General features: G+C 46.6%; 1 protein-coding gene across 1 annotated transcript in view; it reads left to right on the forward strand.

Moving 5' to 3' along the window:
* The window catches only part of LOC146075556 (transmembrane channel-like protein 3), an 81485-nt gene that overhangs the window by 47688 nt on the left and 7435 nt on the right, over nucleotides 1–26362 (forward strand). Inside the window, exons 16-17 of the mRNA XM_083184901.1 lie at nucleotides 1697–1936; nucleotides 14323–14448. Coding sequence (XP_083041027.1) covers nucleotides 1697–1936; nucleotides 14323–14448 — 366 coding nt within the window. The remainder of the gene's footprint in view (nucleotides 1–1696; nucleotides 1937–14322; nucleotides 14449–26362) is intronic.

Below are 26362 nucleotides of genomic sequence, written 5' to 3' on the forward strand. Positions count from 1 at the left end.
AACAATACCAACTTCTGCTCCTACGGTAGCGTGATGTAGGTGTAAGAAGAGACAAATTAACCCCTTCAGTGGTGGGGTTTTTATTTTTGGGAGCGCTCCCCACTGGGCGAGTTTTTAATGGGGAGCGCTCCCTTTAAAAAAAAACACCACTACCCCCCTGGGTCCGGGCAGCGCCGCTGAACTGTCAATCAGCGGCTGCCTGGACCTGCGCCCCCCGCGCCGCATCGCTGTCCCCGGCAGCCGGCTTGTCATAAGCCGGCGCCGGGGACTTCTATTGAACACCCGGAGGGGAGGGCTGAGGAGGAGGGAGGAGGAGGCGACGCCGCAGAGGGGAGGGAGCCGGGCAGCGCGACGCTGCCTGAGATCAGAGTGAACTCAGCAGCGCTGCCCGGCTCCAAACAGTGGCAATCCCGAGAATTTTCCGGGCTTGCCAGACTGGGCACTGAGGCACAGCCCGGAAAATTCTTGGGATTGCCACTAAAGAGGTTAATGGGAGGACACTATCATTTCAGTATAATGTGAAGTACATAAAAAACAATGTTTGCAACCAAAATTTCTCTGTTTTCACTCTGTGTGTAATGTAAATAAATGATACTGCAATTAAAGATACTCGACTCTGAAAATGGTTCTCAATTGTTTGTTGATACGTTTCTACAGTTTAATTTTGCAAAACATTTTCATTTTGTATATAAAAAGTAGAATATACTGTATTTTATTTGTTCCAACACCAAGCTTAAATGGCTACATTCAATAACACTGATAATGGATTTCTCGGCTAACAACATTTAACCCTTTGGTATTTAACCCTTTGAGTGCCAAGTGAATTAGTAAAAAATTGGGGTGAAAATTGCCACGCATACATTTTCATTCATCATAATGACCAGTCATGTTTACCTTATATAGGAAATATACTTTTTTTACACAACACTTTTAATTTGAATTTATATAATAAATGTGAGCGATGCTAGTATTTTTAGCCGGTATTTTGAACATCTCTCACAGACCTGTTGGCACTCATATTTTGCTCATCTTTCACAGGGATGTTGGCATTTTGAGTGGATATTTTTGCGCATCTCTCACAGGGATGTTGGCACTGAAAGGGTTAAACCTGATTAAACGTAAAAAAAAAATATTTCTCATCTCAGTGTGAGAAATGATAAACAGGCTATTGTAAATACTAGAAAACGCATTTAACCCCCCCCCCTCCCCAAAAAAAAATTCATAATTACGCAATTCGATGCCTTCAACAAAATTTCTAATAATGAGTATCTATAGCTGCAATCTTTCCATATCAGTTTATTGTGGTGCTGTAATTGTACTGCTACTTATATATCAGAGAATTCCACTATCGCTTACCTGGATTCTTCTCTACTGTACCTACAGTACGTTCAACATGAAAAAGTGTTTCATTATCAGAGTCTCTACAATATCATGTTGGAAAGAGTGGGTGAAATTTAATAGGATGAGAGATTCAGAAAGTGAGAGATTTGGTAAGAAATCTCCAGTTTTTTTAAAGTGGCAATCATTCACACTGCAAAACCAGTTTGATTTTGCTGTGTAAATGATTGCCGCTTTAAAAAAACTGGAGATTTCTTACAAATCTCTCACTTTCTGAATCTCTCATCCTATTAAATCTCACCGATAGTGTCCTTTTCAAGATAAAGTAATCTCATTCATTTTCTTGTTATCTTTTTAGGATGGGATCATTTTATGCTCCATGCCTTCCAGCCATTAATGTGTTCCGCCTACATACATCCATGTACTTACAATGCTGGGCAGTAATGTGCTGCAATGTTCCCCATGCAAGAGTGTTTAAGGCCTCCAGGTCGAACAACTTCTACATGGCCATGCTGCTCTTCATTCTGTTCTTGGCCATGTTGCCTGTAATCTATACCATTGTCTCCATCCCGCCATCTTTTGACTGTGGACCTTTTAGGTATTCCATTTAAAATCAACATCTTTTATGTATATATCTTTTCATTAAATTAGTATTACTTGCCATTGTTCCTACACCAATTTCTTGTAGCTCTATGGCAAGCTGTATTCTCCTGCCAGAAATGCCTGGGATGTTTGTTTATGCTCCAGAGTTAAGGCTACTGAAGGGCAAGTATGTTTAAAGTGAACACACATAAGGAAAGCCAGTCCCGGGGCATTTATTCAATCCCGGGATTTGGGATTGAAAAATGCTCAATTACGGGATTAACCTAGCTAATAATAACCCCCCCCCCCCCCCCCCCCCCAGCGCACAAAATCCCAGGATTGCTACCCTGCCAACACACTAGAAAAATCTATGATTTTAAGATTTATTTTAAGATTTCCCTTGCACTCCCAATCACTCCTGGTCAAAAGATTTAAGATTTATCTTAAGATTTCAGAAAAAGTTGAACCCCTTCAGTGGTATAGCTGGAAATTTTTCGGGCTGAGCTGTACTGGTGCTGGCTCCCCTGTAACATTTTCATGCATATCAATGATAGGTTGGTGTGCTCTGTCATAAGTCCCCCACACACATACATATCTCACCATTTTGACCACATGCCGCACCCCTGCTGCTGCTCCTCACGTCGTTCACTTGAAAGCCCGAACACTCAAACACTTGAGCGCCCGAACACTTCCAAGCACCCCAATACCTGAGCGTCCGAGCGTGCTGGAATACCCAAAGGCCCAAGCACCCGAGTGCTCCTGAACAGCTAAGCATCTGAACATGCCAAACACCAGAGTGCCCAAATAGGCCCGAACATCCACAATCATCTGAATACCCGAGCACATTCGAATGCTCCCGATCGCAATTGAATTCCCGAGCACCAAACTCACCCAAGCCGGCTAATGTACCCAAACAACCGAGTGCACAAACATGCCAAGCACCCGATTCAATGAGTGCCGAACACGCCCGAACACCTGAACGTGTGAACACACCCGAACACACCCGAACACTCAAATCAATGAGCACCCGAACGAGTAAACATGCCCGTACACACCCGAACACCTTAATCCCTGAGTGCAGGTTTGGAAGTGTAGTTCCACAACAGCTGGAGGGCCATGAGTTTGATACCACTGCTATAAGGACTCTGGCCAATCCGCACCTGTACGTGAGAAGGGAGGTTGTGCACTTAAATACTGCTGGGGTGTAGCGTGAGGAGGTAGTGTAGTGACAGAGTGAGCGGATGTAAGGTAATTATGCAGTAAGAGAAGGTAGTTCACTGATCTAGTGCAGGGATGTAATGTGAGTAGGAAGAATAGTGATATAGATATATATATATATATATATATATATATATATATATATATATATATATATATATATATATATATATATATATATATATATATATATATATAGGGCCCCAAACTGATATCTTGTTTAGAGGCCCCAGAAGCCTGAATCCAAATCTAATAGGAAGCATGGGTGAAAGCATTTTACAATTTAAAAATTTAAAATATGTTGGATTATTTTCTATTTTCTATTCGTCTATAGTACACTAACCTTAACCATGTGACATCTACAGTATAAGTACTTTGGGATATAGTTACCCTGCCAACATTTAAAATGTTAACATTTAGACAGTTGTGTTGTCAACATTGTTGGATTGTTGACATTGACATGCTGATATGTACACAGTGTCTTCATCTAAACTGTCAACATGTGAAATGAAGACATTGGGATGTCACAGGTGTACAATTGGAAGAATTTGTGTGATGTTCAGGAACTACACTTGAACTGGAAGTTGCAGGGTTAAAACGAGCAGGTTTAATGATGGACTTGTATCAATGGAATACAAAACAGGCTGATCCCAAATAACGTAGACTTGCGGGAAGCTGGAAGGTACTGGAATAGAACCTGGTGGACCCTGGACAGAATGGGATAGACAGTAGGTGATACGATGGAGAATGGCTTCCCAGGACCGTGGAGGAGGACGGGCTGAGCTGAAGGCACACAAGGGACTGAAGTGAAGCCAGGAGTCTCCAGAAGCAACTGTCATGGAAGACTTTTGCACTGACAGTAAATCAGCCTAGGCAGATCCCCTATATAACTAGAGGGTGGCTGCCATTGGTTATCAGCGCAGGAGGGCAGGGAAACTCATTGGCTGGCCCAATTGCCTATTTGCCCATACCTAAAATGGTGGCGCTGACCTCCCAGCAGTTTTCCTGCTGACCTCCTAGCGCCGCCTCAGTACCTGTCCCTCATGATGCGCCGGGACCCACCCCCATGCAGCGATCCCCATCAGCTCCCCTACCACGATCAGCCCACTGCCGGGACCCCATCGGACACATGGACAGCTAATGGCGGACACAGACGGATGAGTAACAGACCCACCATGGGCCGCCGCGGATGTCCGTGACATGGGGTATATTCAATTGTACTCAAAACTGTCGTCAGTTTTCGACCTTTTCAATAAGGTCTGTTTTTATCTGACAGGTCGGAATGTTTTGATCTATCGGAATCCACGTGGATTGGCGGAATAGCTGCAGATCCACGTGCTTTTGTCAGAAATCCGGATAAATCCGGCAGGTTTAAAACAAGTCGGATTGAGACAAGGAGGATGGCACCGGGTGTGCAGCAGCAGCTCACCTGGCGCTGTCCTCCTGTCTGCCATCCTCCCACCTTTCTCCTGCCTCCTTTCCGGGCGCTCACCCAGTCCCGCTGTTGGGCTGGGTGAGCAGCAGCAGCAGCAGCTCACCTGGCAAAGAGGGTGCTGTCCCGCCTCCCATTCATCTTCAGCCGCATACCTGCTGCCTCCTTGGTTGCTCACCAGGTCCTGGAGCCGGAAGGGTGAGCAGCAGCAGCACCCAAATCCAATAGTCGGATTTGACCGCTGATTGAATAGGGCATGTCGGATCCATTCCGACAAATGAATGTCAGAAAAAATCTGACAATAATTAAATATACGCCATTAGGTTTAGGCTGCAAGATCTGGCACCCCCCGACCTGGAAGTCACCATTTTCCTGCTGCAGCTGAACAAAGCTAACTGATCATTACACTCCTGGGAGCCACAACATTCTGAGCTCTTTGATATTTTATCAGTGTCGAAATGCAAGAACTGAGAACACACTTTCTACTAGTGTCTTTTGACAATAAGGTGAATATCGTTCTTCACGACACTATTTTTGGTTTTTGAGTTCCAGTTGTGTCTACAATGGTGTTAAATTCCCAGACAATGGTGTTAAATTCCCAGGGCTTACACAATATTGTAAAAAGGTGACTGCATTGTGTACATATTTTTGTTTCTATATATTCTCAGTTTAAACACAAAATGCATAGTTTCACTACGATTGATTGTTTCGTTGGGAACAGAACTGCATGGCAATATCCTTTTTTTTTTAAATATAATTTTGTAAGAGTGAGTTAATAGCCCATTTCTGGCTCCTAGCTATGATCGCTACACCATAGCCCATTGGGACAAGTCACTATTTTTGCCTAGATAAAAGCTTTCCATGAAGCATCTACTACAGCAAATAAACACTCCTAATGAATGCTGCACTAATAACAACACTAAGCATCTTTTTATAGCCTTAATTTGCAATATTGTATAATCACTTGTTTATTAAAATATAAATGAATGTATTTTCATATAATATAAATAATATATCAATGACTCAACAATAACCATTATTGAAGCTCTTAATAGAACTAAAAAAAGATATGCTTTAGCACCCTCTAGTGGATGTTTATCAATATACATTTTAGTAACGGATTGAAAATCCTTTACATATAAGTATGGCATAGTTCAGTTATAATAAGTAGCCCATGACTTAATTAGCCTTTTATTTAACCATAAGTACAAAACCTCTAACTTAAAATAATTGAGACTGACGCAAATAAATCACGCAGACAAAATAAAGACTCAGACACCAGAATTACGTTTAAAAAAGGTCAAAGGAATTATTTATTGAAGACCTTGTTAAGCTAAACTAGAATTTAAATTTGGAATTTTTGGGATCTTAAAGATCAGGTCCCTAACGTTAAACTAAAAGATGGAGGATGGCAAAAATTACCACACGCCAGCCCAGTCAACTTGAAACACGTGACTTAAACTTAAGGAGGGGTTCACCACCGCCTCCTAACTGGCACAACCTGCATCGTGAGGATCTCACCACCCCCTAACCTGGCAGAGCAAAAATGGGCGGTCCCGCAGGGGAACGCCCCTTGTCCACCCGCATGGCGAGGACCACTCGCCGTCCTACGAAAGGGGTGGTGTCCCACGATGACCGCTTATGCCCCCCTTTGACCGCTGGCTGGTAGCGACTTTCCGCCATTTTGGCTGAAAAGCCACCACAAAAATTGCTTAAAAAAGACCAAGCGTACCAGCACTCCGAGGGATAACCATCCCACCGTTGAGCGCTAAAATAGGGAGGGCTTCCAAAGGTAAGAAGGTGGAGGTCACATGATTCCTAGAGCTTAAGTAGTGCTATAATGTACCCTCCCCCTTAACTTCTGATAGGCTAACTACTTCTGCCAACCTTATCACTAGGCAGAAAAACTGAACAGAGTTTTTCACTGCCTGAACTTTTACTGACCCTAAGTCAGGGCTCTTATATTGCTTCATGCTTAGGCAGCCCTCATCTCCCCTAAGTAGCCCATGACTTAATTAGCCTTTTACTTAACCATAAGTACAAAACCTCTAACTTAAAATAATTGAGACTGACGCAAATAAATCACGCAGACAAAATAAAGACTCAGACACCAGGATTACGTTTAAAAAAGGTCAAAGGAATTATTTATTGAAGACCTTGTTAAGCTAAACTAGAATTTAAATTTGGAATTTTTGGGATCTTAAAGATCAGGTCCCTAACGTTAAACTAAAAGATGGAGGATGGCAAAAATTATAGTCGCTACCACACGCCAGCCCAGTCAACTTGAAACACGTGACTTAAACTTAAGGAGGGGTTCACCACTGCCTCCTAACTGGCACAACCTGCATCGTGAGGATCTCACCACCCCCTAACCTGGCAGAGCAAAAAATGGGCGGTCCCGCAGGGGAACGCCCCTTGTCCCCCCGCAGGGCGAGGACCACTCGCCGTCCTACGAAAGGGGTGGTGTCCCACGATGACCGCTTATGCCCCCCTTTGACCGCTGGCTGGTAGCGACTTTCCGCCACAACAAGGTTGCCTCAAGGCAACCTCCACCGCCATCCCCAGGAGAGATCCCGAAAACCATTAACCCAAGTATTCAAGCCCAAACTCTAAAAATATCCTCCAAGAAAATACAATTTCCCGCAGGGGAAAGATGCACCCCATCCTCACGATAAAACCTCACACTGTCCAAAACCAGAGAAGGATGTTTGACCACAATTCCCCCCATGGCCCTCACAAAAACTCCTACTGCGGAGTTCACTTTCTTGCGAGCCTTTTCAATGGCGGAGATCCTAACTGCACCCCGCCAATGAAACCTGGGGACTATCTCCGACCACACCACCTTAACACTAGGCCAGTGTGCCCTCAAAGCTACCAGATCTGAATTGATACTTAAAATCAAGTCAATCCCTTTAGTAATACCCAGATCATTACCACAGAGATGAATGACCAGCCACTCAGGCCTGCCCCAGTTCCTCTCATGCCTCATGAGCACTTTCAGGAACTCGACCCAACGCAAACCACAGACTCCTATCCACCTGACCTGCCTATCACCAAGGTAATCATGTGACCTTCTCGCCATTGGATGCCTACCAGCCCAATAAATAAAAGAATGGCCGATGAGCCATATTTCTCCCGACGAATCCGTAGAAACTGAAAAAATAAGGAGATTCCCTAACATCAGTATCTTGTTTCAAAACACAACTTTATACATAATCAACCCCATGTGAAGGAGAAAACTTAAAAAACCTCCCGTGGACCAGTTTTGCCAATTGAATTAAGGCCCCCGTGGAGGAAAAAGTAAAAACAACCTTCACACCATCGATTCCGGAACGCTGCCGTTCCAAAACCGACAGTAAACTACGTTTTAGGGTTGGCGCAACAGGCGCATCTACAACTTATCTAAACGAACATAAGACTTGTATGCATTCGACTTCCACCGACCTAGCGCCCGGATCTCACTTACCGACGATCCGGACGCCGACGCCTGTGTAGCCGACCCAATCCGAAAGGAATGGGTACCATACTCCTGGGGCCTTAGTCCCAGTACCTCTAGACAATGCTTTAAAACTGCAGCAAATTGAAACTTAGACAGTGAACTCCCATTTGCATGCAACAAGAACTGCCCCTGAATCCCCGCAGGGCGGATTCCTAAATAAGCTTGCGCCAAGCTAAGCGGGCAGATATCCTTAACGGTTTGCGCCTGCAATGTGACCCAACGCCCCTTACCCAGTTGATCTGTTTTGGACTTAACCAACCTGCATAACACGCTGCCACTACCCATTTGGACGTTGCCCACCAACAAACCTGCCTCTTTGCCCGCTTTGTTCTTAGCCACTAACTCGCTCACTCTAAATGCCCCGAAAAATGCAAACACAAAAGCAGTTCTAAACAGCAGCACCTCAAATGGAGATTCCCCAACATCCGCTAACACTTTAATTAAATCCTTCAGCAGTGTCAAATCAATGGGACGCCTTGCGTCCTTTGGTGCCGGGTTGGCCCTGGCCCACCCTTTCATCGCCTTAGCCAACACAGAGGACCGAGTGGGGTCCTCCTGACCTCGCAGCCGAGAATGAAAGGCTATGCCCGCAAGGGCAATCGACATGGCCCCTTTAGCCCTACCCGCCTCATAGTGCTCCCACACAAAAACACCCAACCTGTCTTCCATGGACTCACCTTCCCGACCATACCTACACAGAAAGGCCTGCCAATCCTTCCATGCTGCATCATATGCCCTTTGTGTGGCAGGAGCCAAAGCGTTTCTGGCCAGACCCACTAAACCGGTTCGATGATCTGCCAGACATAAGGCGGGCATGTCAAACCCACTGGAGACGCCCCGGGTACCAATTCCCGGAACCTCTCCCATTGAAATCGGGACAATGCATCCGCAATTTTATTATCAATGCCGGGCACATGACTGGCAGAGAAATTAATATTAAAACGCAAACACTGCAACACTAGATGCCTGAGCAACCGCAAGGTGAACGGGCATGAACTCCTCTGATTGTTTATTGCGTGCACCACCCCCATGTTGTCACACCTAAAAACTACCTGCCTATCAGCAAGCTCCCGGGCCCACAACACCAGGGACACGACAATGGGAAACAATTCCAATAACAGCAGGTTCCTAGTAAAACCCCTATCCACCCAGGACTTCGGCCAGCTCGAAACACACCATTCCAACCTGAAAAAGGCTCCGAACCCACAACTGCCTGAAGCATCCGTAAAGAACTGCAATGCACTGTTGTAGCAAGGAGGTGCAGGCCACAAAACCACCCTGTTGAACGAAACCAAAAACGAGGACCAAACCTTTAAGTCCTCCCTGATTTCCCTGGAAAGGTAAACCGAATGATGGAGCCGTGCAACACCAGCTGTTGCCCGTTCCAATTTGCGACAAAAAACATGGCCCATGGGTATTATCCTGCACGCAAAATTGAAAGATCCCAATAACGACTGTACCTGCTTTAACCGCACTTTCTGCTTACCCAGGCAGTCATCAATAAGACCCAACAGCTTCTGAACCTTGTCCGCCGGCAGCATCCCGCCTCGGAATTGATTTCGATTCCCAGATAACTGAGGCAATGGGTTGGACCCTCCGTTTTCCCTTCCGCTATGGGCACCCCTAGCGCTCCAAAAACCCTCTCAGTAACCTCCAATAACTTCTCGCAAACCTTGCTCCCGCCCTGACCCACAAACAGGAAATCATCAAGGTAATGAGCAATACCCTGCTGCCCTGATGCCGACTGAATGCACCAATGCAAAAAACAACTAAACCTCTCTAAATATGCACAAGAAACCGAGCACCCCATAGGTAGACATCTATCCACAAAAAACTCGCTACCTAACTTGAAACCCAGGAACCGCAAGGAATCCGGGTGTATTGGTAACAACCGAAAAGCAGCTTCAACATCTACCTTTGCTAACAACGCATTGCGGCCACAGCCTCTCACTAACTGCAAGGCCTCCTCGAACAACTGGTACCTAACCCTGCACAGTTCCTCCGGTATGGCATCATTAACTGACCCACCGTGGGGGTGAGATAGGTGTTGGATCAACCTGAACTTTCCTGGGGTGCTCTTGGGTACAACACCTACCGGAGAAATGCACAAACCTTGTATTGGCGGTAACGCATATGGACCGCACATACGCCCTAACGCTATTTCCGCGTCCACTTTCTGGCGGACAATGAGAGGAAAATCCCTGGCCGATTTTAAATTCCTAACCGAAACAACATGCACAGAACCCTCGATCGGCAACTGAAAACCCCAACGAAAACCATTCAACAAAAAACTGGCAGCCTCAAGATCCGGGTAGTTCCTAAGCCACCGGTCTAACTCAGCCACCACTATAGGCGAAGGGGCCTTACTTGTGACTTCCAGCGGCTTCACTGGCATCACCTGCCTTGGAAGATGGGGCTGCGGTGCAATCCTTTGCTGGGTGACTGGACCCGCAAACTCTGCAGGAGTGGCGAAAACGACAATTCGCCCCCCTATTGCATTTTCCCTCATTGTAAGCGAAACACTTGCCCTTGCCCGCTACCTTGGGGGACTGAGCTGGCGCCACCGCCACCTTTTTCCCCGAACCTTCACCCAAAGGCCTGGTCTGCTGCGTGACCTCCAACCAGACCTCAACATCCTTAAACCCCATGGGCAACACCCCGTTCCCGTCCTGTTTACGACAAAACTTTTCATCATACTCCCGCCAGGAATACCCCTTTGTCTTCAAATACATCTCGTGTACCAAAAACAAATATTTTATAAGGTTGGGGTATTCCGCCACCCTCGTCTCGGCATAACAGGCTGCAAAAACTAAAAACCCTTTGAGCCACTGGTGAAAATTTCTAAAAGCATTTTCCCCCATTCCATCGGCCTTTTTTGCCTTCTCAAAAGCCTGCTTCATGTCATCAGTCAGTGTAAAAATATCAACATACTTCCCCTTTCTAATCTTTTCCCTCATCCTCTTACGGATGCCCCTGGTGACCGCTGTGTTCGCACAATGAACCATTTCGGTGAACAGGGGTGGCTCCGCAGGAGGAGGAGCAGCGCTTGCACCCAAAGGCTTGTCTTTTGTGGTAACCCTAGCAACCTGACGCGCAATCATCCTGGCTAACTTACGCGGGCGCCGAGGGGAATCCGACCCCACGCTACTGGTGTCGCTATCTGTGGAATCACAAGATGAATGACCCGCACACTCACCCGTGCCCGATGTCCCTGGAGCTTCGTCAGCCGCAACGGCCAACCCGGAAACTGCTGCAGACGATTCAGGGGCTGTCCTCTGCTCAACCCTGACCTCCCGACTTCTTCTCCTGGATGCTGATGCTGTCGCTGCACCCGCACTCGCCTGTGAAGACACAACAAGAGAGGGGGGGGGGAGAAAAAACACTATCCCCCTCGGCCCCGGCGGAGGCCGGAGCTACCGCCGTGGCAGGGGGAACCATCTCAACAGCACCTGAAGGCGGAACCCTCTGTGGATGAGCAAACCTGGGCGGGTTCCCATATCCCCGCGGGGTCTGGGGGTACCCAACCACACCTGCCCCGGGAGAAAACGCGTAACCTTGACCCAGTTGAGGCTGCCAATACCCCGAATACCTTGCCCCTTGCTCCCAAACACAGCCCGCTGAACTGGGTGAGCTGTACCCATGTGGAACCATGGGCCCCCACATATGTTGGCCCAAGTTCCCCGACTGATACCCTCCTCCATGCTGAAACCCATAACCCGTGGAAAACACAGGTCTCCAGGGACCTCCCTGGGACACCACCCCTTGCCCGCCACCCCCCATGGGAGACTGAAAATACGGGGAGCTATGGGGCACCCACTGCCCTTGCCAACCCGACATGGGGGGGCCCTGTGGCATTGAGAGGGAATGAGCCCCCTGCCAGGCTGCTGATGACGTAATCCCCCCCACTGAGGAAAACCCCGGGTAACCACTCGATGCAGGTCCCTGCATTTGTACTGAAGTGCCACGGAGCTACTAGCATAAAAAACATTTCCTGCCACTCCTGCCCCTGTAGGTGGCGCTGGTGCACCACCCCCTTGCCCCGTCATGGAATTGTAACCCATAAGCCTTGGCCCAGACTCAGCAAAAAACCCCTGACTAGCCCCAGAATTGGGGGGAGCCAAGCCACTTCCCCCCATCCCCACCATATACTGAGGTCTGAGATTACTCAAACCCCCTAGTGCAGGACCAACATTTGTGGATCCTGCAGACACATTTAACCCTGCAGAGCTCATGTTTGTTCCAAGCAGACCAGGGACTGCCTGGCCATCCACCGCCAGCCCTCCCCCTTCACCAAAACCAGCCTCCCCCACCTCCTCACTCCCCATAGCGGTGCTCACCCGCAAAACACTGTTGCTCCCCGCAAGGGAAGACAATGCACTTTCATCAGCCCCCTGCTCCGGCCTGTGTCCCTGCAGCGCCGGGGACCCCCGAGCCTCCGCCGGCCCAGAGGACGTCCCCGCCGCCTGAATCACAGCGCCAGGCCTCGCGCTCACCAGAGCCGAGGCCTGCGCTTCATGCCCGGCACCTCCGTCAGCGGGAGGCGGCGGCATCGTCACCGCCGCGTCATCCGCTGTCAGCCCAGGCCGCGCGCTAGTCAGCGCCGCGTCCTGCGCCTCAGCTGTGGAGACGCTCCCCGCCGGGGAGCCCTCCGTCTCCAGCCCACTCGCCACCAACGCTTCTGGCTGGGAGCTCTGCAGGCTCCTGGCCTGCTCAATAGCCGGCCCCGCCACCGCAATCGACGCCGGAGCAGGAGAGGGGGAAGGGGGAGCCATTACAATTATTAACCCATCGACTGGGTTCCCTAAGGGGGCAGGCAAAGCCTCTGCACTGTCCCCAGCGCTCACCACTCTTACCCTGGGCCACCTGTACCCCGCTAGGGGCCTGGCTGCATCCACCAAACGGCGGGGAGGGGGAGCAGAGCGTCTAGGCCTAGGCATGATGCTATCAAGAAGTTTGAACAAAGTTTGCACTTACCAGATCTGCGCAGGACCCACAGGATACCAGCACTTCCAAAGGTAAGAAGGTGGAGGTCACATGATTCCTAGAGCTTAAGTAGTGCTATAATGTACCCTCCCCCTTAACTCCTGATAGGCTAACTACTTCTGCCAACCTTATCACTAGGCAGAAAAACTGAACAGAGTTTTTTCACTGCCTGAACTTTTACTGACCCTAAGTCAGGGCTCTTATATTGCTTCATGCTTAGGCAGCCCTCAGCTCCCCTAATAGAAACACAGGCCCCTAGGTCCAGGGTGGCGAACACCTCAAAATCCAGAGTACTGTATACCAACCTTGTTATGGCAAATGGGTCCTCCTCCACTTCACCATATTCCCATTGACATGTTTGGGTTGGTGGCACCACCCAGTGATAGTGAATACCACAGAATTAGTGTAGAAAGTTAAACAAACCATTGGATTTTCTCTAAATATTTGAAATACACACAGATAAGTACTGTCATTTGCTTGTGTCTCTTATTCATTCAGAGGGTATTAGGAAACTTATGAATAAATACAAATGAAACAAAACGTAAAATAAAGGATTTTTTTTATCAGTCACTGCTTATGGCACATATTACCCAGTATTATACCGGGTATAAGCAGGTTTGCGGTGTGAAAGCACTGGGCCACTAATTGGCAATGATGGTGTTTACCTGATGTTGGTTGCCCCAGGAACAGGGCGGAGTCCGGAGCGGGGATCCGTCCGGCAGGCAGAAATGTGTGGAGCGGCAGGTGGGCTCCGGCACACTTATAGCCACTGAGCTCCTACTCTGTGCATATGTAATGAGCGGAAGCCAGTGCAGTGAATATTTAATGAGCGTGTCCCCCCCCCCTGCATATGTAATGAGCAGACCCGCTCATTTCATATGTAGGGGGGCAGGGACCCGCTCATTAAATATTCACTGCACTGGCTCCCTCTCATTAGATATGTACAGAGCGGGACCAGCTCAGTAATCACTAGGCCAGCGTCCTAAATACCATTTCAGACCCTTTCACACTGCCAAAAAAATGGGTCTGAAACAGGTAGGACACTGCTTTTTACCCATTTAAGAAATACCAGTATTTCTTAAACGGGTAAAGCACCCTGGAGCTTTCACAATGCAGCTCTAAACGTTTTAAAAGGCAAAAAAAAGGCAATATACCGATTAAGAGCTGCATTGTGAAAGAGGTATGAAATGCTTCTAATTGTATCAATTAGATGGGGGTGTGCGTTGTTTTATGGTTAATAATTATAATATGTATACATATTTTTTACTAGTGGAAAGCAGAGAATGTTTGAAGTTATACAGGAGACCCTACAGAATGACTTTCCTTCAATGATTGCAAAAGTATTCGGCTATGCCTCAAATCCCGGACTTATTTTACCTTTCATCCTGCTTATGGTGTAAGTATACTAATGAGAGGACATAAGTGCTGATTTATGTTTTTGCTGGGGGGTGCTCAAGCCAAAAATATAGAGGAGTGGCTTCATTGGGAAGGGGTGTGGCCACAAAATAATACCAATTTATATTACGGAGCACAGTCTCCAATATTCAAATTACAGCAACAGAGTTCCACATACATAAATGCCCCCACAGTGCAGGTACATAAATGCCTCCACAGTGCAGGTACTCCGCAGACAGAATACACTCTTCCCGGCATACTGTTTCCCAGTGGCGGGTCCGGTAATGTGGGTGCTGCAGCCGCGAATTAGCAAGTTAATATGGCGGCCCAGCAGCGGGACTCAGGCCCGTGGGTGCTCTTCAATGTCCGTGGGTGCTCGGGCCCTTGAGCACCCACAGAATCGGCACCTAGGTGAGAGGTTAGTATATATAGTAGTAATTGTTTTATTTGATACGTACAAAATAGTTTAGTATTGCCACACAAAGTAGTAACTCCCCCAAAATTTGAGAGCAAGCCTTATCACTTCTTCTACTACTACAGCTTTTAATGCTACTACTACTACTTCTGCTGCTAACCCCTAAGTTTATTAAAGGTGAAGATGGGAAAGTTCTCCCCTGGACATCTTAGTTTGTGTGCAGCAGCAGTATAATACAGTAGGTAACTGTGTGTGATGATAATGCTAAACACCATATATCTTGCAAGAGGGCACCTAGTTTGAAAGAGGAGTCTCCATCTTTCAATAGGGGTAGGTGCCAGAATGGAGGATATAGGAAAGGTACTTTTCTTCCTCATAAAATGCTCTTCAGATTTATTTCTACACATGTGTGATGACATAATTGTGCCATCAGACACAGTGATGTCATCACACATGTAGAATAATGTAATTAATGTTCTGTTGCCTTTTCCCAGAATGTATTTTTTTTTTCCATCAATAGATTTTTATTGGTGCAGAAAATTTATATGGGGTACAAAAAAGAAAAGGGGGCATTCCAGGGAAGGAGGGGGGGGAGGGGGAAGGGGCGTGGATAGCAAACATAAGGGGGGTTACAAATCAGACATAGATCATAACATATCACTGCGCAGAGTGATCCACGGTAACGGCATAAATTCAAACAATACAACACAAGCACTGATTATTATTGTACATTGTATATTGCTGCTCTGTGGCCTAGGGTTAATGGACTCTCAGTTATAGGAGGTAGAGGGAGCAGGGCTGCGGGGCTGACATTGAACTGGGGAGGCATCAGGAAGCTCAGTCAGATTGAATTGTGGCGAAATAGGAGTGGTATCGGGGGGGAGGTGACCAGCACCATCACCCTCCGAGGTGTATATAAACCAAGGCAGCCAGCGGGAGTGAGGGGGGGAGGTCTGGAGGAGAGGGGTAGGGCATTGGTTTCCATAAGATAATGATGGTTAGTCTTCAGGATAACCTTAAGGAGAGAAGGGGGGGAGGGTTGTTTCCATTGCTGTGCCAAATTGGCCCGAGCAGCGATGAGGATATGCCCTAGGACATAAGTTTTCTGTGTCGGAACATCCTGGGGGTAGATGTGGAACAGGGCGATATGGGGGGAGGGAGTAATAGGCGTCTGGAGGACTGTGGAGGCTAGGCTGAAGACCTCCTTCCAGTACTCCCGGAGTTTTGGGCAGGACCAAAAGATGTGGTATATGTTCCCCACACCGCCACACTGCCTCCAGCACTTATTTGAACAGGAAGGCCAAAAGGTATGGAGGCGGTCGGGGGTTAGGTAGAGCCTATTGATGAGTTTGATATGCATCTCAGTGTGATTTAGGCAGCGGGACATTGTGTAGGAAGATAGAAATATTTGACGCCACTGGGCTTCCAGGATGTCGCTTAGGGTTTTAATCCCATGGGCTTTCCAGACCGTCAGTCGAAGGTTGGGTATCAATTTCGCTACTGTGGTGATAGGTAAGGTGGCTATAAGAGAGTTCGAAGGGGGGAGCGAGGCCATAAGTTGGTCCCACGTATGAAGGGAAGCTATAGTGGATGGAAGCAGGTTCGGGAGGTTGGGTCTAACATGTTGCGGGATCTTGAGGAGATCTGATAATGGGATAAGGGGGGAGCGGGTTTGTTCGATGGTCACCCATGCCCTGGGGGAAGAAGGGTCAGTGTAATGCTTAATTGGGGCTAGTAGGCATGCTGCTTGGTATTGGAACAGATCGGGGAGATCAAGTCCCCCGAAGGCTCTTGGGATTGACATCTTGGAGCGGGCCATAGTCGGGGGTTTCGCTGCCCAGATATATTTTGTCAGGATGGAAGTGGCAAGTTGTAAGGACTTTTTAGGGAAGATATATGGGATGGTACGAAACAGGTACATTAGTTTAGGAAGTAATGACATTTTAAAAGCTGCCATGCGTCCCAACCAGGAAATTTCAAAAGAGAGCCAGGATTTGGAAAGGGCGGCAAGGGAGGTGAGGAGGGGGGATAGGTTGGCATCAAAGACATTTGCCATAATGGGGGTAATGTGTATGCCAAGGTATTTTATTGATTTGGTTTGCCAATTGTATTTGTATATGGATTTCAGTTGCTGCAGTGAGTTGGTGATGTTTATCGGGAGGGCATCAGTTTTAGTAGTATTAAGTTTATAGTATGAGGCTGCGCTATATGAAGCTAGTGTTGAGTGGAGAGACGGAAGGGAGGTAATAGGGTTGGTCACAAAAAGGAGTACATCGTCTGCGAATAGGCTAAGTTTATGGTTACTGGATCCTTTTTGCAGACCTGGGAAATTTGGGTTATTGCGAATGGAGACGGCCAGAGGTTCTATGGAGAGAACAAAAATTAACGGGGAGAGGGGGCAGCCCTGCCTAGTGCCGTTTGAGATCTTAAATGGGTCCGAAACAAAGCCGTTGGTGAACAACCGGGCTGACGGGGAGCCATATAAAGATAGGATTGATGTGAGAATCCGATCCCTGAAGCCAAAGTGCAACAGCACCTCCTCCATATATTTCCAGTTTAGTCTATCGAATGCCTTTTCGGCATCCAATGATAAGAGGAGGAGGTGCTGTTCCGCCGAGAGAGAGTCGACCAGATCAAACACTCTTCTGGTATTGTCCGAGGCCTGACGCCCCGGGACGAATCCCGCCTGATCCGGGTGCACCAGCAAGGGCAGAATTTGGTTAACCCCTTCCTGACAGAGCCAGTTTTTGCCTTCCTGACAGAGCCCTTTTTTTCAAATCTGACATGTATCACTTAAGTAGGGATAACTTTTTTTTGCTTTTACTTATCCCAGTGATTTTGAGATTGTTTTTTCGTGACACATTGTACTTCAAATTAGTGGTAAATTTGGGTCGATACAGTCTGTGTTTTTTTGTGAAAAATACCAAAATGTCGTAAAAAAATGGAAAATTTAGCAATTTGCAAAATGTTAAATTTTCTGCTTGTGAGACAAATAATCATACCACTCAAAATAGTTAATAACTAACATAGACCATATGTCTACTTTATGTTTCCATCATTATTTCAACTTCCTTTTAATTTTTTTGGACACTAGGAGGCTTACAATATGAATAGCAAATTCTCAAATTTTCAAGAAAATTTCAAACACTGATTTTTTTAGGGACCAGTTCAGTTCTGATGTGACTTTGAGGGACTTGTATGTGAGACACCCCCATAAATGATGCCATTTCAAAAACTGCACCCCGCACAGTATTCAAAACAGCATTTTGGAAGTTTGTTAACCCTTTAGGTGTTTCACAGGAATTAAAACAAAGTGTAGGTGAAATTTCAAAAAAAAATTTTTTTTGCAGATTTGCAAATTTAATACATTTTTCTAAGGAACACAGTACATTTTACTAGAGAAATGTGACTAAAAATTGATTCCCCCAATTCTTTTGTTTTCATAAATATCCTATATGTGGCCCTAGCCTGCACGTTGACCAAACCACAGGCTTCATAATAGAAGGAGCACCTACTTGATTTTGGAGCCTCCTTTTTATGAGATTATTTTTTAGGCACCATGTAGGTTTCTAGGCACCATAAGATGCTAAAATTTAGGAACCCCCCCACAAGTGACCCCATTTTGCAAACTACACCCCTCAGGGAATTCATCTAGGGGTATAGTGTACATTTCAAACCCCCAGGGGTTTCACCAATTGTGGTACAACTGGGCAGTGAAAATGAAAAATTTAATTTTTTACACAAAAATGCAGTTCTGGCTCAAAATTTTTCATTTTCAGAAGGTATGAAGGAGAAAAAGCACCCCAAAATCTGTGCCCCAATTTCTCCCGAGTACGGCAATGCCTCACATGTGACCAAAAAATACCATTTGGGTGCATGGCAGGACTCAGAAGGGAAGGAGTGATTTTTGGATTTTGCAGCTCAGATTCTGGTGGAATGTTGGTGGGTGCTATGTCGCATTAGCAAGACCCCCCAAGCACCAATACAGTGGAACCCCCCCACAAGTGACCCCATTTTGCAAACTACACCCCTCAGGGAATTCATCTAGGGGTATAGTGTACATTTCAAACCCCCAGGGGTTTCACCAATTTTGATACAACTGGGCTGTGCAAATGAAAAATTACATTTTTTACACAAAAATGCAGTTCTGGCTCAAAATTTTTCATTTTCACAAGGAATGAAGGAGACAAAGCACCCCAAAATCTGTGCCCCAATTTCTCCCGAGTACGGCAATGCCTCACATGTGACCAAAAAATACCATTTGGGTGCATGGCAGGACTCAGAAGGGAAGGAGTGATTTTTGGATTTTGCAGCTCAGATTCTGGTGGAATGTTGGTGGGTGCTATGTCGCATTAGCAAGACCCCCCAAGCACCAATACAGTGGAACCCCCCCACAAGTGACCCCATTTTGCAAACTACACCCCTCAGGGAATTCATCTAGGGGTATAGTGTACATTTCAAACCCCTGGGGTTTCACCAATTTTGATACAACTGGGCAGTGAAAATGAAAAATTACATTTTTTTACACAAAAATGCAGTTCTGGCTCAAAATTTTTCATTTTCAGAAGGTATGAAGGAGAAAAAGCACCCCAAAATCTGTGCCCCAATTTCTCCCGAGTACGGCAATGCCTCACATGTGACCAAAAAATACCATTTGGGTGCATGGCAGGACTCAGAAGGGAAGGAGTGATTTTTGGATTTTGCAGCTCAGATTCTGGTGGAATGTTGGTGGGTGCTATGTCGCATTAGCAAGACCCCCCAAGCACCAATACAGTGGAACCCCCCCACAAGTGACCCCATTTTGCAAACTACACCCCTCAGGGAATTCATCTAGGGGTATAGTGTACATTTCAAACCCCCAGGGGTTTCACCAATTTTGATACAACTGGGCTGTGCAAATGAAAAATTACATTTTTTACACAAAAATGCAGTTCTGGCTCAAAATTTTTCATTTTCACAAGGAATGAAGGAGACAAAGCACCCTAAAATCTGTGCCCCAATTTCTCCCCAGTACGGCAATGCCTCACATGTGACCAAAAAATACCATTTGGGTGCATGGCAGGACTCAGAAGGGAAGGAGTGATTTTTGGATTTTGCAGCTCAGATTCTGGTGGAATGTTGGTGGGTGCTATGTCGCATTAGCAAGACCCCCTAAGCACCAATACAGTGGAACCCCCCCACAAGTGACCCCATTTTGCAAACTACACCCCTCAGGGAATTCATCTAGGGGTATAGTGTACATTTCAAACCCCCAGGGGTTTCACCAATTTTGATACAACTGGGCTGTGCAAATGAAAAATTACATTTTTTACACAAAAATGCAGTTCTGGCTCAAAATTTTTCATTTTCACAAGGAATGAAGGAGACAAAGCACCCCAAAATCTGTGCCCCAATTTCTCCCCAGTACGGCAATGCCTCACATGTGACCAAAAAATACCATTTGGGTGCATGGCAGGACTCAGAAGGGAAGGAGTAATTTTTGGATTTTGCAGCTCAGATTCTGGTGGAATGTTGGTGGGTGCTATGTCGCATTAACAAGACCCCCCAAGCACCAATACAGTGGAACCCCCCCACAAGTGACCCCATTTTGCAAACTACACCCCTCAGGGAATTCATCTAGGGGTATAGTGTACATTTCAAACCCCCAGGGGTTTCACCAATTTTGATACAACTGGGCTGTGCAAATGAAAAATTACATTTTTTACACAAAAATGCAGTTCTGGCTCAAAATTTTTCATTTTCACAAGGAATGAAGGAGACAAAGCACCCAAAAATCTGTGCCCCAATTTCTCCCCAGTACGGCAATGCCTCACATGTGACCAAAAAATACCATTTGGGTGCATGGCAGGACTCAGAAGGGAAGGAGTGATTTTTGGATTTTGCAGCTCAGATTCTGGTGGAATGTTGGTGGGTGCTATGTCGCATTAGCAAGACCCCCCAAGCACCAATACAGTGGAACCCCCCCACAAGTGACCCCATTTTGCAAACTACACCCCTCAGGGAATTCATCTAGGGGTATAGTGTACATTTCAAACACCCAGGGGTTTCACCAATTTTGATACAACTGGGCAGTGAAAATGAAAAATTACATTTTTTTACACAAAAATGCAGTTCTGGCTCAAAATTTTTCATTTTCAGAAGGTATGAAGGAGAAAAAGCACCCCAAAATCTGTGCCCCAATTTCTCCCGAGTACGGCAATGCCTCACATGTGACCAAAAAATACCAGTTGGGTGCATGGCAGGAGTGATTTTTGGATTTTGCGGCTCAGATTCTGGTGGAATGAATGGTGGGTGCTATGTGGCATTAGCAAGACCCCCGAAGCACGGTGAAATTATGAACCTAATAATCCATAGATGTGTGGTATATTTTAAAACACTCCTTTATACATAGGCCGGGTTTGTCGGGGCAAGTGTCACACTGGAAAATAGTTTGCTTTCTTATTCCCTTTTTATAGCAAACTTTGCACCTTTTTTGTGTCCTGCCCTTTTTTCCAGTGGAGGGGATTTCATCAGGAAAATGCTGCCCTGGTACAATACGGGGGCCAGTACCAGAAGTACTGGGGCCCTCTGCCTGCTTGTTCCCAAATATTAGGCCCTTTATGACTTCCTCTTGAAAGTGCATAAATGTCCCCCTCTGGCCGGTAGAACGGAATAGCACGTAAGCGTTATACAGTGCCATCTGGATGATATACACGGCCAGCTTCTTGTACCAGATTTTTGTTTTCCACAGGGCACTGTACGGCTTCAGTACCTGATCTGAAAGATCCACTCCGCCCATGTACCTATTGTAATCCAGGATACAATTAGGTTTTGAGGTGTGGGTACTGGTACCTCGTACAGGGACGGAGGTGGTACTGTCTCCGTGAATTGTTGTCAGTATAAGGACATCCCTCTTGTCCTTATATTTGACCAACAACATATTTTCGGTGCATATTCCCCTGCTTTCACCCCTTCTCATTACTTGGGCAATGTGCGTTTTTGGGAGGCCTCTTTGGTTCTTGCGCACAGTACCGCAAGCTGCTGTACCTCTTGAACCAAGGGCCTTAAACAGGGGGATGCTAGTGTAAAAGTTATCCACATAGAGGTGATAACCTTTATCCAGGAAGGGGTGCACTAAATCCCAGACAATTTTTCCACTAACACCTACGAGGGAGGGGGGGCATTCTGGCGGTTCAATTCTTGAATCCTTCCCTTCATATACCCTAAACCTGTGAGTGTACCCTGAGGTGCTTTCACACAGCTTATACATTTTTATGCCATACCTTGCACTCTTACTGGGAAGGTACTGGCGGAATTTAACCCTTCCTTTAAAATGTATAAGGGACTCGTCTATGCAAATGAATTTATCTGGGATGTACATCTCTTCAAATTTGGCACTAAAATGATCAATGACCGGCCTGACTTTGAATAGCCGGTCAAAGGTGGGATCATCTCTGGGTGGGCACTGTGCATTATCGTTGTAATGCAAAAATTTAAGGATCGTCTCAAATCGAGCCCGGGTCATGGCCATACGGTAAAATGGGGTGCTGTACAGAACATCTGTACTCCAATATTGCCTAATTTCTGGCTTTTTTACTATGCCCATATGAAACACCAGACCCCAAAACGTCATCATCTCTACTGCATCTACAGGGGTCCACCTAGCAAATGATGACGTGGGGTTTTGAGCAATAAACTGCTGGGCATATAAATTAGTTTGGTCCACCATTAAATTTATAAAATCATCAGAGAAAAATAATTTGAAAAAGTCAATTTCTCTGAGACCTGTGGAATCAAATTGGGTTCCTGGCATGGCCAAAAACTCAGGAACCTGGGGCTCAAAATTGTCTGGTGGTGGGGTCCATACGAGATCAATTATTGGGGGGGGGTCTCAGCTGCTCTACGGGGGCGTCTTTGAGGGGGTCCCTCATCACCAGAGGAGGAAGAGGAGCTTAAGACGAATCCTTCAAATTCCCCGCTTGCCTCACTGGCTGTGTCAGAGTCAGAGGCAAGCATGGCATATGCCTCCTCCGCTGAATACATTCTTCTGGATGACTGGGATGACATTTGGGATGACATTTGGGATGACATTTGGGATGCCATTTTTATTTTTGTGTTACTGGTAGTGAAATGTTTCAACACGTGTATAGGGTAGGGGGGGGGGTACAAACTGTATTTAAACCCGGGGGGTATGTAGTGTGTAGTGTGTATGTAGTGCAGAAAAAAAAATACTTTATACAGGAATTTGATCCCAATAAAAAAAAAAAAAATTGAAGGGGTTAAAAAAAAAAAAATTGAAGGGGTTAAAAAAAAAAAAAAAAAGGTCCTGCGCCAAAAATTGAGCACAGATGTTGGTCAGTAACGTCCGTCACTGAACAACGCTCAAAGGCAACAGGAATTTGATAAAAAAAAAAAAAATAGATCAACCCTGTGCCGAAAAAGCTGATCAGTGATGTACGTCACTGATCAGCGCACAGTGGCCACAGGACACCCACAAAATCACAGTGTGTGTAAAAAAAAATTAAAAAAAGACCCCACAGCACCCTAAAAAAAAAAAGGTGATCAGTGATGCGACACTGATTACCAGTGAGGGGCAGCAGGTGCACAACCTTTGGTGCAACTGACAGTGCAACTGGCAGCAACTGACAGGTATATATAAAAAAAAAAAACCTCTGCACCCCCAAAAAGTTGCTGATCACCTCAGATATAGTGATCAGCACAAAAGGCAGTGGCAGCAGACACAAAATATAGCACTCTCTATCACTCTCTGTCACTATCTCTCTCTATCTCTCTATCTCTCACTATCTATCACTCTATGACACTGCAGCAGCAGCACTGACAGTTATATATATGAAAAATAACCCCTGCACCCCCAAAAAGTTGCTGGGGGTGCACAAAAGGGGGGCAGCAGACACAAAATATAGCAGTCTCTATCACTCTCTGTCACTATCTCTCTCTATCTCTCTATCTCTCACTATCTATCACTCTATGACACTGCAGCAGCAGCACTGACAGGTATATATATATAAAAAAAAAACCTGCGCCCCCAAAAAGTTGCTGATCAGTTAATTTATACTGATCAGCACAAAAGGGGGGGCAGCAGTCAGTTATATAAAAAATATATAGCACAATCTGTCTCTATCTCTCTCTATCTCTCTCTATCTCTCTCTCTCTATCTATAACTCGATGACACTGCAGCAGCACAACACAGCACAACACAGCACAGGAAGTCACAAGAAGTAGCAAGATCCAGGCAGTGATCAGGTAAGTATTTGGCAAGGTTCAGGTCAGTATATCGCGGCAGCTAGGCACGGTGACCGCACTGCACGCAATTCCAGACCGGAATGGCGTCTGCAGTGCAGTCACCGTTAGTTTAAACCCCCCTCCATGGCTGTGATTGGTCCGTCGGTCCGACGAACCAATCACGGCCTTTGGGGGCGGGCGGGGTGAGGTGGGGTGACACCAGTGTCACCATTACACCCCGCGGTGATTGGTGCTGTACTTTACAGCACCAATCACCTCCGATCCCTGTGTCACCGGCGAACGTTATTCGCCGGTGACACAGAAAACGCTGTGAATGGCTGTTCACACTGAACAGCCAATCACAGCGATCGCCGACGGGGGGGCGGCATCGCAGCCCCCCCTGGGCATGCAGGGACATGTCTGCTGTCAGGGACAGCAGACATGTTTAAACTGTCACCGCGTCTATAGACGCGGTGACAGTTTAAATCCATGACGTACATTTACGCCATGTGTCGGGAAGTACTTCCCGACCATGACGTAAATGTACGTCAAATGTCGGGAAGGGGTTAATACGGAGCGCCATAAGTTTAGCAAATAGCTTAATATCGGTATTTAATAGTGCGATAGGTTGATAATTTTGGCAGAAGGCCGGGTTTTTGCCTGGTTTCGGGATGGTTACTATACGGGCCTCTAGGAGCTCTGGGGCAGCATGACCTGTGGAGGACAGTTCATTGAAAAGATTCGTCAAGTATGGGGATAAAAGGTCGCTGAAGGTGATATAGAAGTCTGTAATAAACCCGTCGGGTCCAGGGGCCTTGTTGCGGGGAAGGGATTTAATGGCCGATTGAACCTCTGGCTGTGTCCAGGGGGCATTTAGGGAGTCTAATTGTTCCGGGGTAATGGAAGGGAGTTGTAGGTCGTGTAGGAAACTTGAGATAGTGTCACTGGTGGGCTGTGGTGTGGAAGGGTCTGAAGATAGATTGTACAGTTTGGAGTAATAGTCTGCAAATTGGTTGGCTATATCTTTGGGGTTGCTAAATTTCTCTTTGGACGGGGAGATTATACATTTGATTCTATTCCTGGCTTGTTGGGTACGTAATTTGCGGGCTAACATTCTGCCAGATCTGTTGCTGGAGAGATAGAATTTATGTCTTAATCTATTCAGAGCGGACTGGGTACGCGCCAGGAGAAGTTTTTGGAGTTGGCCACGTATGTTGGCCAGCTCCTTCTTCAGGAGATTCGATGGGGCTGACTTATTTTGTGATTCCAGGGCACCCAGCTTAGTCTCCAGGGCTTTCTGTGTTGCAATGGCCCTTCTCTTTAGGGTTGCTCCCGCTTGTATGGCCGCCCCTCTGGTGACCGCTTTAAAAGCGCACCAGTGGGTGGTCACAGAGGTGTCCTGTGGTGCATTATGAGACATATAGGAGTTGATGGATGCTAGAATAGATGTTTTGGCGGTGGGGTCAGACAGTAAGTGTGGGAAGAGGCGCCATGGTCTGGGGGGGATTTTAGATGGTTGGAAATCCCACTGCCACAGAACTGGCGCGTGGTCAGACCAAGTAATTGGGAGGATGTCCACCTTGGTGGTGTGCTGCAAAGCCCATTTATCGCATAGGATGAAATCGATCCTAGAGTACGTGTTGTGTACTGGGGAATAAAACGTATATTCACGTCCGGTGGGGTAAGAAGTTCTCCAGGTGTCATAGAGATCGAATTCTAGCAAAAGGTTGCGGAATGCTAAGGACATGTTATTGGAGGAAGATTGGCCGGTGGCGGGGCGTCGGGATTTGTCCAGCAAGGGGTCTAGGGTCAGATTAAAGTCTCCTAACAGTATGAGGGAGCCTTTGGCGGAATTCCTAACTAGAGAGAGTAGTTTGCGCAGGAAGGGGAGTTGGTTGGAGTTAGGAGCGTATATGCAGACAATGGTCGTCAGCTTGTCCTCGAGGAGACCCGTCAGGATTAGATATCTGCCATTCTTATCTGCTATTTGGGATTGATGGACAAAGGAGGTGTGGCTGCTAATCAGGATTGCTACTCCATTTCGTTTGGATGGGCCGTTAGCATAGTAGGCTACGGGATAGTTCGAGTTCTTAAAGGTGGGGGGGTTGGGAGAGGCAAAATGTGTCTCCTGGAGCGCAACCACATCCGCCCTTTGCTTGTGAAAATATGTAAGGGCAAGCCTGCGCTTATTGGGAGAGTTCAGACCTTTAACATTGAGTGATAGGAACTTAGGCATTCAGGGGCTTAAGGGGGTACGATAAGGGTGGGGGGCATCTGG

Source organism: Crinia signifera, chromosome 1 (assembly GCF_055691185.1).
Source record: "Crinia signifera chromosome 1, ASM5569118v1, whole genome shotgun sequence".
Lineage (NCBI taxonomy): Eukaryota > Metazoa > Chordata > Amphibia > Anura > Myobatrachidae > Crinia > Crinia signifera.